At 39.1% G+C, this 15,087-nt stretch overlaps 1 protein-coding gene across 7 annotated transcripts in view; it reads right to left on the minus strand.

Annotated features, from left to right (window-relative positions):
• dync2h1 (dynein cytoplasmic 2 heavy chain 1) overlaps positions 1 to 15,087 on the minus strand; it is a 116,136-nt gene that overhangs the window by 54,624 nt on the left and 46,425 nt on the right. For 6 of the 7 annotated variants that reach the window (XR_003691707.1, XM_028571339.1, XM_028571323.1 and 3 more), the window contains 11 exons: positions 14,153 to 14,279; positions 12,376 to 12,517; positions 11,340 to 11,449; positions 10,960 to 10,980; positions 10,448 to 10,546; positions 10,112 to 10,235; positions 9,112 to 9,275; positions 8,116 to 8,235; positions 5,227 to 5,361; positions 4,022 to 4,165; positions 2,108 to 2,197 (listed from right to left, as the gene is read on the minus strand). Coding sequence is in view for 6 of the 7 variants with exons in the window: in XM_028571339.1 (XP_028427140.1) it covers positions 2,108 to 2,197; positions 4,022 to 4,165; positions 5,227 to 5,361; positions 8,116 to 8,235; positions 9,112 to 9,275; positions 10,112 to 10,235; positions 10,448 to 10,546; positions 10,960 to 10,980; positions 11,340 to 11,449; positions 12,376 to 12,517; positions 14,153 to 14,279 (1,276 nt within the window). In the remaining variant the exon portion in view is untranslated. The remainder of the gene's footprint in view (positions 1 to 2,107; positions 2,198 to 4,021; positions 4,166 to 5,226; positions 5,362 to 8,115; positions 8,236 to 9,111; positions 9,276 to 10,111; positions 10,236 to 10,447; positions 10,547 to 10,959; positions 10,981 to 11,339; positions 11,450 to 12,375; positions 12,518 to 14,152; positions 14,280 to 15,087) is intronic. The other variant, XM_028571345.1, reaches the window with a different exon arrangement.

Consider the following 15,087-nt stretch of genomic DNA (forward strand, 5'->3'; position numbering starts at 1 on the left):
TTACTAAAAAGAAAGGTTTTGAACAACTCACTTTAGCTGTTGGTAAAAGTAACTAAAAGTGTGATCTCCGAATGCAAATGAACTGACTCCATAGGAGGAAATGTCATTCTTATATGAGGCTCCTTTTTCAAATACAAGGTCAAGATTGTTTTTCACTAACAACAAAACATCGGAAATCAACTCTTTTTGACTGGCAAGATAGCGGCGACCGGAAAACCCAACTGCTAAAGTGAGTTGTTCAAAAACTTTCTTTTTAGTAAACTCTGTGTACACAAACAATGTTCTCAATGCTGGAGCTCATGTGTAGAGCCCCTGATGATACTTGGAGCAAAGTTTCATGTTGTGTCGAGCCTTCTTAGTGTTTTAAAAATAGTGATTTTGAATCTATCATAGCAGTGCCCCTAGCACTCCCATTCAAAAGGCCATTTGACCAAAAAAACGAAAATACGGTAAATCTTAAAAGTGGCGTTTTCGTCCTTATTATGCTTTTAAACCAAAGTTTGACTCGGGTACATTCACAAAAAGACTCTAGGTTGCATTTTGGCAAGAGTTACGTTGTAACATTTTGCAGGTCGTTTACTTGTACCAGAGTATTTTCACAGTGTAGTGTTAGTACTTTTACTGAAGTAAAGGATCTGAATACTTCTTCCACCATTATGCCGGTTACACACTGCACGCGTCGCGCGAACGTGGCGTTTCTGTTGCGTCTCAGCTGCGTGTCAGCTGCATGGATTTTTCTGTGTCCTACACACCAGAAGCGTGTCTGACGCGGCGCTGCTCCTGCTGCTAGATACAGGGAGGGCTATCTCAGGACATAGTGCTGACAGATTCAAACTCTGAAAAATGGGTAAGTGGGCTGTCTGTTTATAACAACTTTGTGTAGCTGTAAAGAGCCTATATAGCCTATCTGATGTTGGACCGTCACTCAGAACACACACTACGTTGTTATCGTAGCCTATCCTACCCTTTATATATAGCCTACTGAATTAATTAAAGCAAGACAACATCGGCAGTATTGACTGCAAAATATGTTACAGAATATTTTGTTCTGTATGACAGGTGCAATATTTGAAAATATTTTCTCTGAAATTTTGTATTACATTTATATCTACATTGATGTCAAAACCTAGACTTTCAAACATCAAGATGTCATTTATTAATGTGCATTCGTGTCTAAATGACATATACACATATTTTCCTATTCTATTTTGCCTGGAAACGCTTCCAACATGCTCGCGTCTCGCGTGAAAAATAGGCGTTGGTTCTATTTCTAGCAGGCACGCGTCTCACGCCGGCAGTGTGTAAGCTCTAACCTGTTAACATGGGAGCCGAAATATAAACGGACACGCCACGCGGCTGACACGCTCGCGCGACGCGTGCAGTGTGTAACCGGCCTTACTGTATATTACAAATATTTCAGTGCATCTGCAGAAAAATAACCAACCTTGTTACTATTAAAGCAGCTTAAACCTTACATTATGATTTGCTTGAAAGGCCAAACATTACACGTTGTGGTAGCAGTAAGGGAGAAAGGATTTGGGGGAGTAAAGCAGGAGTATGCAGGTGAAGAAATCAACATTACATTATAATACCTGCACTTTTTGGATACATCTTAATATTTGTTTTAGGTTCCTGATGCATTTTAGTTGTTAATTACATATTTCAGATTAGGCTATGCTATGCCAGATTGTCTGTTTGAGTTTAAAACAAGTATTTGTAAAAATTCATTAAGTGTAATTTGTAGTCTGTGAAAACCTTCTTTAGTTAGTCAGATGTGTCAACTGATCACAACATCCTATTTGTAACAACGTTAGTTAGCAAGCTGTGAGTAGAAAAAGTGGAGACATTTCATTGGCTCATTATGAGTGATCATTTGAATTAACAAGAAACAACAAGGCAGAAATAAAACTGTTGGCGGGTCTACTTCAAAACAGACTGAACCTGTTTTGCAGAGCAAACTAATCTGATGGTTTACATCAAGCAAAATGCCTCACTTTGTTATCACTACCCACTTACTACTTATACAACTTATCGGAGTGATGACAGGAATTTTTAGAGATGCTTAAACAACATTTGTTCTATTCCTGTGTATAAGTGTGTGTTTTACCTTGAAAAGTGACCGGCAAACGTACTCATACACCATATTCTTCAAGCTGGCCTCCAAAGCAGCAATCCTGGCATCAGTATTCTCTGCTTCCTAAAATTCACACACACACACACACACACACACACACACACACACACACACACACAGCCAATTAGAGAGGGAAAAAGGCAAAAGGGGAAGTTAAAGTGGGAAGATGAGGTATGAAGGATATGCTGTCACTGAAGAGATTTAGAAAAAAAATTCTCAGACCAGAAGAAAAAAATCCAATAGCAATAGAGAAACAGAAGAATTTAAGCATGAGAATCAGACACAGAGAAAATGCCAGAGAAATAGATAGGGAATGCAGAGAAAAAGAAAAATTATGATGGGTTTCACTGTTTCTGTCCCCTATTCAAAGTTCATCATGTCTGTCCCTTTGTTGCTCCTGCCTGGATCTCTGTTTGAGGTTTTCTGCAAGCATGTATTTTCATGTAAAAACCTGTGTTTAATGAGTGCAATTTAGCACTTTGTGTATATAGTACCTGAGCGTATAGTACGTTGTTTGTTTATGCTAATGTATTATGTATAGTGTGTGTAAACTGAAAAGAAAACTTTTCAATGTGTTATGTTAGACATGAGAGGTTAAAATTCTCTTCCAAATCTCGGGAACCATCTGCAGCTCATGGCAAATTAAACTTGTTCATTCAATACAACAAACCAAAAGATACAAACGGAGAGAAAGTCCATGCATCAATGCAGAATTCTGACCACACTCACTGAATTTGTCCACAAGCCTCTCTCTCTCACACTCACAAACACACACAAACAAACACACAGCTGCCTGGTGACATTCTTGGATGACAGCACTGGCTCTAACAACCCACACAGGATTTGGGGAATCAGTGCTCAATCTCTCAACCCAATGTGTGTGTGTGTGTGTGTGTGTGTGTGTGTGTGTGTGTGTGTGTGTGTGTGTGTGTGTGTCACTCGCGCATGCATGTGTGTGTGCATGTGCTCTGGTTATCAGACACTGTTTAAGGCTCAGATGGAGAACAGCAGTGTGATAGACAGTCCATGATGGTCTCCAGCTGCACAGGTCAGACTGAGATAAACACACTAAAAACAAAACGAGCTGAAATAAATCAAGCTGACCTAAACTGAAATAAAATCGTCTAAAATAATTGAAATAAAGTAAATGGAGTTAAGTTAAAAGGAGTTAAACTAAACATTGTCAAACAACAAAAAAAATCTTGCATTTATTTTGTACCAATTGTACAAAAAGCCCTACTTCTAGAACTAACACAAATAACATTGTAGATTAATAATACTGTATGAATTAATGTCTATACCTCGAAAGAAATAGTCTAGCACATAACCCCCTGTAAAATGGTGAATTATTGTTTTTACACCTGGTTTTTGTACAGATTAAACGATGTACAAAGAAAAGAAAAAAAGTTTGTTGTACTTTTCTTTTGGACTAATTACAAAGCAATGATGGCACACATGGCCCCATGAGTGAGGTCAACTAACTCAAACTGTGACATTGTATTCCATTAAGTATACTAACAGAAACACAGTTTATACTTGAAGCAGATTTTAGGAAAGGGGCACTGCTATTTTAGACAGTTTCCTAAAATATGTGGAGGAGAAGAATTGGCTTTACAATATTGTTCAGATTGTGTTACCCTATATGCTATGACTGCCAAACTGTAATGTGTGCGCCGGAAAACTTCCTTTTGAATTTGCATATTAGTATTTTTGTTTATGTATTCCATGATTTATTAATTAGTCTAGTTACACAAAGGTGTGGTATTGATATTGGTTTCAGTTCAAGGGCATATTGTTTGTGAACCCTATTGCAAAATAAACATGTTAACACATTGCTGTATTGGATGAAAATGGAAGTACTGTAAGAGTTGTGTGTCATCCAGTCACCTTCTTGGCCTGAAGAGCCCTTTGGAAGAGGCGTAGAAAAGAAGCAAGGCTGAAACGGTACATGTTGTTGATCTTCGACAGGTCTGTGATGACAAAATACATCTTGCTGGCACTCTCTGCAAGAGGCAGGTAGGCATCCCGCTCCTTAAAAAAAGCAAGGAGAAAGCGACAAGAAAGTGAGAAAGGACATAGAGAAAGGGGGAGGGAAGAAACCAAGAGGCAACTGAAAAATAACCAAATATGTTTTAGAGAGTTCCAGAAAATACCACAAATGGATACATGGCAGGGAAATGGACTTATATGGGGATGGATACGAAGAAAAGTAGAATCGAAAATGTTTATTTCAATCGAGATGGAAGAGAGAGAGAGAGAGAGAGAGAGAGAGAGAGAGAGAGAGAGAGAGAGAGAGAGAAATGATCACAGACATGAGGTGTGATAAGACAGGAAATGTGAGAAAAAACAGGGATGTCCATATGGGAAAGACAGTAACGGGAGAGATAAATAAATAATTAAAAGCGACTGAGCGAAAAGTACAAAAACAGTTCTGGTGTAACACTGCACCCTAGAGGATAATGATGTAATGAATCTGCAATAGCTCCTTGCTTGTGCATCTGCGCAATCTGATATCTGTAGCAGTTTGTGCTGTGAGTTTGTTTATCTGTAGACCACTCAAATGAGCTACAAAGCTTGCGGCCAAAAACTAGATTATACTGCATCATTGAAACTAATAGCCTACCCCTTTTTTAAATTCCATTAAAAGTATTGTACGCATGATGATAATTTGTTCCAGAAAGTACACAAAACTACAAAAGTGGGGTCATTTTACATTTGCAGACTGGGAATAAATGTCATTATACATTCAACACATTCTGTTTCTGTCTGAATCTCTGACTGTCATTATCTGTGTACTACTGTGTACTCTCTGTATATCTGCCATGTGTGCTCGCTGTCTGTCTCTCTCTCCGTGACAGCCCTCAATCTCCATTCTCTTTGTCTGTGTCTCTCTCTCTCTCTTATCAGTGAATTAGATGAGTATAGCAGTCATTGTGGTTATTACACTACAGTGATCTACTGGGTAATACCAATTCTCTTCTGACACCCGGTTTTCATTTTTTTATGACCAATTTTCAGATTTGTGTGTGTGTGTGTGTGTGTGTGTGTGTGTGTGTGTGTGTGTGTGTGTGTGTGTGCCTGTGGTACTGTACCTGGTCAAGGGATGCCTGCAGCCTGTGTGATTCCAGCAGTGACTCCTGGATCAGGGCACTGCTTGCCTTGGTCTGGTTCAGACTCTCTATCAGCTCCCTGTTCTCAAGGATATTACCCTGAGCTGTAGCCAGGGTCTGACACAGGAAAAAAAGAGATGTAGGTTTATTACTCACAAAAGTCTCCTCTATAACATATAAAAAGTCTTAACAAATCCAAGTGGTGGTAAGTATTGAAAAATACTGAAATCGGCGATGCCAATTTCCCATTGCAGCCCATGTTAAAGGGAGACAACACAGGTGAATAGGGAAAATATTTTAATTAACAGATATCTCCATGAAACTTCCCCAGTTGATTACTTACATTAAGACAATACTTTTTTCTATTACAAGTTTTCTGAACTTTTATATTTAATTATGCAAATTAAGCATCGTCTAATTAAATTAGATAAGTGCTTATTTGCATAAATAATGGTGTTTCAGTATTTTTCAACTTGGACCCTATTTTCCCATGCATTGGCGTTTAAGTGACTAATGTGAACCAAAATCTTTGACATATTTTGAAATCTTTGGTCCAGTATTGTAACCAGCAGCCTCAAAACAAGCTGCAATGTAAAATGCACACCGTCAGTTGGCGTCCACTAAAAGTGCTAATTTGCCACTGACAGGCTCAGATTATTATTCTGTCTGGCGACATTATGGAGAGGATCCTTAGAGAGATAGTCCTTTTTGTTAACGAGTAAGATCCTTTTTGTTTAACATAAAACAGCCCCGAAATCACCATCACCAAACCCAGCAGACTCCATGTAAATAAACAGAACTTTTATCATCGTAAAAGATGTTTCATTCAAAGTCGACAGAAACTAAATTAAACTATCGATAGCAGTACTGCTTCGTCTATCCACTATTCCAACAATCACCACTCTGGTTTGGTTAAAATAAACCCTAATTTCACCCATTTACATGTGAATATACGCTGGCTCTATATATGCTAAAAGTACTGTTTATTTTAATAATTTCATGTTAAAAATCTTTGTTTTCCCAACGCTGTTTGGCTCTTTGGTTAAGGGGCTGCTAGCTGAGCTTCTGCTATCGTCTGCTCAGCTTGTTTCTATGATAACTTAAGATCCAAAGGCCCGATGACTAAAATCCCTCATCCGGTTAAAATATATATTTAAAAACCAAACACTAACCCTAAGATTTAAAAAGTGTATCAAAAAAATGTGGCTTAAAACTGGGTAAAAAGTCAATTTCTAGCAAACAACCATGCGCTAGGGAGATACCAACCAAATGAGGGCTGTGTCCTTGATTAAAATGACAGATTTCTCTGGGTTTGAACATTGTTGGAAACATATACAAAATATATAACATAGGTCTAGTTGTTTTAGGACATTTTAATGCTGAAACTCTACATATTATAGTTTTAAGAAGGCTGGATGGTGCAGAGGAAAAAACACTCGACCACAACAACAGAGACATGGGTTCTTGACATGGGACTTGGCTGAGTGCTCAATCAAACTCATCTGGCAGTAGTCACGGGAGGGAAGCCAGTGACAGATCACATTCATGTTGCAGCACAAGCAACTCCTCCTGCTTGGTCAGTACACAATAGGCTCGTTCGAGATGAGCCAGGCCTTTGCAGAATCGATCACCGGCGATCGCCACGCGACACGTGGACGATAACCTCACGAGATTAAGGCGGCTGCAGGTTTGAGACACAAGAAACGCAGTTGCTTTTCACCGACTGCAAGACGCAGGTGGACCCAGGGAATGCTGGCTCTCCGCTGATCTAACAGCTGATTGGTTCAGAATCGACTCAACATGATAACGTTTTATAATATAAACCTTTTATAGTTTTTAAATTGGAGGGATTTTAACTGCTATTTGTCTGATTGAAAAGCTTATTCTGTACAGAACACATGTGTGGCTGATGGTGACGTTTAAAAATTAGAGAGACTAAATCTGTTGAGATTATAGATCATCTACAGTCTGTTGTTTATTAACATCAGCAACAGATTGCATGGAGAGCATTTTAACAGCTACTCTGTCATAGTACAAACAACTGGAGACTGCGTACAAGCTGATATATGGGTCTGATAATATTTTAATAAATCGGAATCGGACCTAGGGCTGGGCAATATGGAGAAAATCAAATATCACGATATTTTTGACCAAATACCTCGATATTGATACCGCAACGATATTGTAGTGTTGACTATTGGTGCTTTCACAAAATATTTACACAATGAGATTAGTAATGTGGATATAATGACTAAGTGGATAAAGGCAAATAATAGAACAGTTACAACTGTCTAGTAAGAAAATGACATCACTTTACTGTATGTACCATATTACGATATAACAATATCCAAAATCTAAGACAATATCTTGTCTCATATCAGGATATCGATATAATATCGATATATTGCCCAGCCCTAATCTGACCCAACAAGATGCGAGTGTTTCTGTGACTTCCTGTTCAAAATGAAGGCTGCTGGAAACGGCGGTAAACTGTCCGACTTGACAGAGGCCCAGTATTTCTTGAACGAGCCTATTGTCTCATTCTGTCTTCTACACCCTCCTCAAACCAACAGTCAAAATTAGCAACAACATGGTCTGCAGTGCAGGAAGAACTGAGCACTCTGAATTGGGAGAAAAGGTAGTCGCACTGATTTTTCAACACTGTCTAATGATCATATAAAGCTAAATGTTTTATTACTGGGATACATGATTGTCGTTTTGTAAATACAAATGGTAGGCATACTGTAATATACATAATGCAGCAAAGGTTACTGTCCCAGCAACAGGCTCTAAAAGTACCCCAAAAGTTAAGAATTCTCAACTTTGTTCTTCTTTGTTCTCACAGTGTATGCTATATGTCTGCATGTGTACCTCTAACAGTGATTCTTCCAGCAGAGCCAGCTGTATCTTCTTGTCTTCCTCTTGTTGTAATAGTCTTGTTTTTTCAGTCTCCAATTCTGGCTTCTCCTGCTGGATGGTCAAGGCTAGCAGCTAACACAAAGACACACACAAAAGCAAACGGGCAAGTGGACACACGTTATGATGACAGAAACAGACACAGTATGACTACAACATACAGTACATGCTCTGTATACACTAGAGATGGCCCGATACCATTTTTGGCTTCCCGATACCGATTCCGATACCTGAATTTGCGTATCGGCCGATATCGAGTACCGTTCCGATACTAGTGTGTCATATATTTTTATTATGTTTTAACAGTTGTATACTACTATCTCTGTATGGATGTGATATGATTTCTATCTCTGTTGTCTGTCTGGCTCAGGTTAAACTCTTTGTGAAACATGAACAACACAAACAATGAATGTCGTAGAACTTTCTTTTATTCTCCAGTTTGACTGTTAAGTCAGTTATAACGGAAAAAGAACATAAATAAACTACTTTAATGTAGATTTTCTTCAGGGCTTTATTACGTGGTATTGAATCGGTGCATAAACTCCAGTACTTCCCGATACCAGCGTTTTAGGCAGTATCGGAGCCGATACCGATACTGGTATCGGTATCGGAACATCTCTAGTATATACATTGCATTATTACACTGTAAAAGCACTTGTTCCACATGGATTTTGTTGTGAAGCACTAACTTGAGTCAAACTGTTGAAAAACAGAAAATTCTGCAGCACATTTGAAGTTATGGTCACAATACAGGGAGACCAAACCTTTTATTCAATTGTACTGGTTTATTTTACCAAAGACTAGCACAGACTATGGCCTTACACATATGAAGTTTAATCAATGCTGCTCCAACAAAGTGTCAACAAAAATGAACATAGATTCACAAAGAAACCACTTACTGCTAGGGTATTATAGTAGATTGTGTATGTGAGTGTGGGTTACATGGGTTACCTGTCCTCGCAAGCCTGCTCTGGTGGTAGTGAAGTTGACCTCAGTTACCACGGAAATGGCATCAGGGGGGAGGAAAGGGGTGGGATTCCGTGTTGCCAGGAAGAGACGGAAGTCCTCATTGTAATCAATAACCTTGTCTCCTATCTGAACCACATATCTAGGACCTGTGTGCGTATGTGTGTGTGTGTGTGTGTGTGTGTTGAAGTTGGACAGAAAGAAAAAGTATCTGTTAACAACGTATACTGTATCATACAGTCTTGTAACTTTGTCCTCAGTGTCCACTTCAAATCCTATGCTGTCTTCTCGATGTCTGCAATGCAGTACTGCCATGCTTTGTCTTGCCTCTTTTTTCAAACCTGTTCAACACTACTTTTAAGTGGATAAGTTGCCCTTTCTTACACTTTCTCTCTGCCCCCTCTCTTTTCAATTCAGATTCAAATAGACAACCACCTCTCCTCTCTCTATGAATCAGAGCCTTATGAATCACCCTCATTTTCACATGTATGTCCAATCTCTGTACAGCTGTGAATCTAGTGACTTTCCCTCATGGCTGCATTTTGTCAAACAGAAAAAGTAACATAGTCAACAATTAAGAATTAATTTGCATTGATATTTTACATATCATAAGCAGAAGTGTAAACAAAAAAGAGCCAGGTTCTGTTCATGGTTTCTGCCTGTTGCTGCCGCAACACCAAGTGCATTTGCTCTTGGAGGAATTGTTGGGTGTCTATAAGTGTGATCTAGACCTACTCTGGAAAGTGTCCTGAGATAACTACTGTTGTGATTTGACACTATAAAGAAAATTGAATTGAAGTTCAGGCAACATCTCTCAAATAGGATTGCACTACAGTTTAGAAAAAGTGGTTGTCAGATAGAGGCGAGTAGTCTGCTTTTTAGTTAGAAATCAGTGGTTGGTACAGAATAAATTATTTGTCCCACACACACTTTGCATGAACATTTGTATGGTGTTTTTGCATGGTGTTTGTGAATGTGTGCATACCCTGTGCTATGAGTTCCCTCCTCAGCAGTGGGTAGAGCACAGGTTCAACTCCATCCATCTCTTGGATGATAAGGGTTTTTCCAAATCTGACCGCCAGCTCCAGGGATGTCATGAAGTTACTATCCTATAGAGAGCATAATTGTAAATAATAAAAGGTTAGGTTTAGAGTTGATTGATTTGAACATAACATATCACCTGTGTGAAAATGAGTTTGCAAATGCAACAAAATAGTTAATGACCACTAGTGTGTCTTCTTTATGATGTGTGTGTGTGTGTGTGTGTGTGTGTGTGTGTGTGTGTGTGTGTGTGTGTGTGTGTGTTTGCGTGTGCGTTCACCTGTTGGTTGATAACCTCTAGTCTATGCTGTTGGAGATGTGTGCGTAGCCACTCTGTAGCTCGGGATGACGGGTCGATCAGGAATGGACAAGCAACACTCTGAGTATAGAACAACGGTGAAGAACTGTGTTTCAGTTTGAAGTAATAATCTTGAAGATTTTCATTTAAATAAACGTCTGTTAAGTCACTATCTATTGCCGATTAAGGGATAGTTTTACTTTTGCAAAAGAGGCTGATTGAATGAGATGACTCTGTTGTCAGTTGTCCACTATACAGTCTGTGTGTGTGTGTGTGTGTGTGTGTGTGTGTGTGTGTGTGTGTGTGTGTGTGTGTGTGTGTCTGTGTGTGTATAGATAAAAATGTGTGTGTGTTCATTTTCATAATGTGCATGGTACTGTAGTTTAAGTGTATATATCAATAATCACAAACTTGTAAAGGAGAAACACACAGAGACAGTGAAAGAACGTCACTAAGTGTGGGCTATAAGAATGAACGATGGAACAACTTCTTACCCTTAACATGAGTGCATTGATCTGAAGGCAGGTAAAAACAAAACACAATACAGACAAATGGAGGACAGATGAATGGTAACAAGGGCAGAATTCTTGATAATATGGAGATTGGCGGTTAAAAGTAAATGCTGTAGTTGTACTGTACATGTATTTTTTTTTAAGTGCATTTAACGCTTAAGATAAACACTTATTGTAAGCTAATAAAAGAATAGTTTGCAATAACTTTAGCCAGACAAAAATGAGTGGATAGAGAAAGAGATATAAATTCGTGATTAAACTGCTTTCATAACATATATCCTTGTGTGTCAAAGCAGAACTGTAATCAAAAGAATTAAAACAAAAGTAGAGAAATTAATGAGATTTGACAGAAAATGTCTAACCTGTAGTATGACAAGTGCATTCTCCATGGAGAGGTCATCAGATGGCAGCCCTTGACTCTTCCAGATCAACTGCTCACTCTCCGAGCACAGGAATGACCGCAAGTCAAACTCTGATACAAACACACACAACACAACTTAGCTGCCTTTGTAGTATGACACTGACACCTGAGGAACCAGCTTATTTGTCGCTTTTATTTTTACTGACTGAAATAATTGTTGGTAATTTTAATCAAACCTCAGATATTGCAGTTACTGACAACAAGTCCCAATTCATCAGTTGTGCCTAAACACATTATATTACACTTTAAGTGGGATCACTGGGTAAATCTTGACAACCAGTTTGTGGAGAAGCCATTTGAAGGACATAAGGATTTAGGAACAATAGTGGGTGAACTGGATGACTCAGCTTTTTGGAATTTAAATGCACATCTGAAGCCCTCTGGGAAATAGGCTGCCAAGCAGAATTATATCGTCAGAGCTATTAAGACAACAATTACATGTTTTGTTACACGTTTTACAGGTTCATTTGTGTGGATGGAATATTAATATCTGAATAGGAGCTGACAAATTATGGTGATTATTCTTGGCAGATGAGAAGTAAAATCCAGTGCTTAAAAAACAGGATTATTAAGTACTTAATAGTAAGTACTGTAATCCTGAGTGAGTTTTTTTTTTTTTTTTTTTTACATTTATGATTGAAAATTAAGATGCTTTTTTAAAATGAGAGATTAAAGACAAAACATCAACATGACTGGGAAGCTAGATAGTGACTTTGGTGTAAATTGTAGACTTGGAGTGTCAAATTCTTACTAGTTAAATGGCAATCAAGCAATTCAAACACTGTATTATTATTTTTTAATCAGCACTCATATTTAGTAGACCTAGGAGCTGACAAGTGTTGTACCATATTTATCAACAGTGAATTTCACCATGTGTGTGGGTAGTAGTTTGCTTGTGTCAGCTGTTTAGCACAGGAGTTGGCATATGCCGGTGCTCGTGTGTTGGTCAAGTATAAGTAGTAGTACAGTATGTTTACTCTGTAGTCCAGATTGAGCCATCCATGTCTCTTGACAGTGTCTTCTACGGTCTTCAGGAGCTGCAGACAGATACGTGATGAAGGCTGCAGCAAGCATGGCCCTCATAGGGAGCGTATCCAACTCATTCTTTATCTCAGACATCTGATAGAATAAGAGACAGGTAGGTGATTAGGGTGAACAAAGTATGAAAAGAGAAAGACAAGAGAGGGAAGGGCACCGCAAGGATTGAGAGGAATCAGAGGGAAGAATGTCAACAAAAGGTAGGGATTAAAGAAGAAAAGATGGAAGAAAAAGATAAGTCTAAGTAACTTGACTTAGGTGCGTGGGCGCTATGCCCACTCGTGCTCCTCTTACCCTCCTCCAAACAGAAGAACTGTAAACCCAACTTGCAGCCCAAATAATAAAAAAAATATCAATACTGATTCTGACAAGAACGCAAGATAGAAGTAACCTAAATATGCAGAAACCGTCACACACTTGCACATTATGAGCTAATGTGACATTACTGCTGTCATTTCTATGTTAATCAGGATTCCTTTGAGTCTATTGGCATGTCAGGGGAGTACAAATGCACATGCATGTTTGGCAAATAACTATGCATCAGGCTTAATTGTCAAGACGTATGCCCACAGTACCATGTGATCTCTGGTCCACTGTATTAATACTGTCAAACATCCTGCCACATTTTGAACTTCAACTCCAAAGATGCATCTATTCCTGCACCACTTACTTTGTAGTTGTGTGTGCCCCTCTCTCTAAGTGGAACTTCCTTCCCTTGAAACACTTACACAACTTAGAAGCATCAACATATAGTAGTGGTGCACTGATCCAATATTAAGATCGGATATCGGTCCCGATATTGACAAAATAGCTGGATCGGGGATCAGAAAATTAATAGATCCACGGGCCGATCCAGTTTTGTTTGTTTTTTTCCCTCTGTCGCATGTGTGTTGCATGCTGGAAGAGTTGAGTGTACAAATAAATAAGAATTCAATACATTACATCTATGTTATTTTGTCTTAGTTAGGAAAGTAATGTTTAGTTAGGAAAGTCTGGTGCCTTTAGTCTCTTCCACATGGTGGAAGAAAGGTATAAGGTGGAATGTATACAGTGTATTATTAATTCAACAACGGTATCAGATCGGTATCGGGTATCGACAGATACACAAAGCCCAGGCATCGGTATCGGGACTGAAAAGTCAGATCGGTGCATCCCTAACATATAGGGAACCACAGCTACTGCATAGTGTGTAAAGGAGTTAGGGATGAAGTGTGTTTATGGAAATACGTGAGTAGAGAGTAAACTGTCTCTTTGGTGCGGGCCTTGAGGAAGGCAGTGAGTGTGAGGGTGTGTGCGCGAGGGTGTACGTCGGGAAAAGATTGAGTGTTTTAATTAAGGTGCAGACAGATGCTGAAAAGAGGAGTAAAAACAGCCAGAAGGGACTGAAGACAAGAGGATACATCCCCCTGTCTCACACACACACACACACACACACACACACACACACACACACACACACACACACACACACACACACACACACACACACACACACACACCTCCTGTTGCTCTTACATGGTAAATGAGCCCCTTATATTTTGTAAATCTGTGTAACCTCCCACACAAATTCAATTCAATTTTATTTATAGTATCAAATCATAAGAGTTATCTCGAGACACTTTACAGATAGAGTAGGTCTAGACCACACTCTATAATTTCCAAAGCCCCAACAATTCAAACATCAATATACATCAACACACTCATACATCAAACTACCTGTGCGTTCCACCGCGTGTGTTCTCTGTCCAGTTGTGATATTAGCTGCTGGGCAGCAGTGATCGTGTCCTGAGCTTTTGTTACGTCAGCCTCCAACTTAGCTGCCTCTGTAGTATGACACTGAAACCTGAGGAAAAGAGTAAAGGGGGGGAAAAGAGATCAGTGAGTTATAGGTATATGTTTGATGTGGGATCTGACTGACACTCTGATAGTTGTTTAGTCTACCAAAGATAGATTAAATAGATTGAAAACATATAATTTATCTGATGTATAAACCATTTGTAGCTTCTTCCATGTCGTTGAAAGTAGAATAAAAATGTGTACACATGCCGTGAAATTTGACAGACAATACAGTGTGTGAGGTAGGGTTAGGTGAGGTAATGCAAGGCAACAAGAGACTACGGAAGGAGAAGGGAGGAGAGAGGAAAGGAATTGATGGTGCAAGTAAGAAATCGTTCAGTTCAACTCACACAGTAAGAAATTATCATGGGAACAGGGATGGATACGAAGATAAATGGCAGGACAGGCATTTGGAGAAAGCAAAGGTTGAAGATGTTGAAGAAAAGAGCAACAGAGAGAGCAAAAGGGCTCGGTGTGAAGTTGTTGAACTATGACCTGATAAGTAAGTAGCGATAGCTAATGTCCAGCCAAAAGAAAGTAGAACAGACCTGCCCTTTAGGTATTATTGATTGTTTGTATCCTTGTTTATATAACTTCATGGTGGAAGAATACAGGCAGCAGAGAAGGAGGGATGCTGCATGGCTGACAGGAACTGAAAGGGAGGGCAACTACGAAAAAGTGTATAATTAATTTTCTTGTGGAATGCTGTTGTTAGCCTGCTAGCCGAGTTAGCTCCAGAAGATTTTGCAAGCTGCTGCATAATTTCATACCTGCTTTTCACCAGAGCTTGAAAGTAAATTTTGCTTTGCCAGTTT

Source organism: Perca flavescens, chromosome 3 (assembly GCF_004354835.1).
Source record: "Perca flavescens isolate YP-PL-M2 chromosome 3, PFLA_1.0, whole genome shotgun sequence".
Taxonomy (NCBI): Eukaryota; Metazoa; Chordata; class Actinopteri; order Perciformes; family Percidae; genus Perca; species Perca flavescens.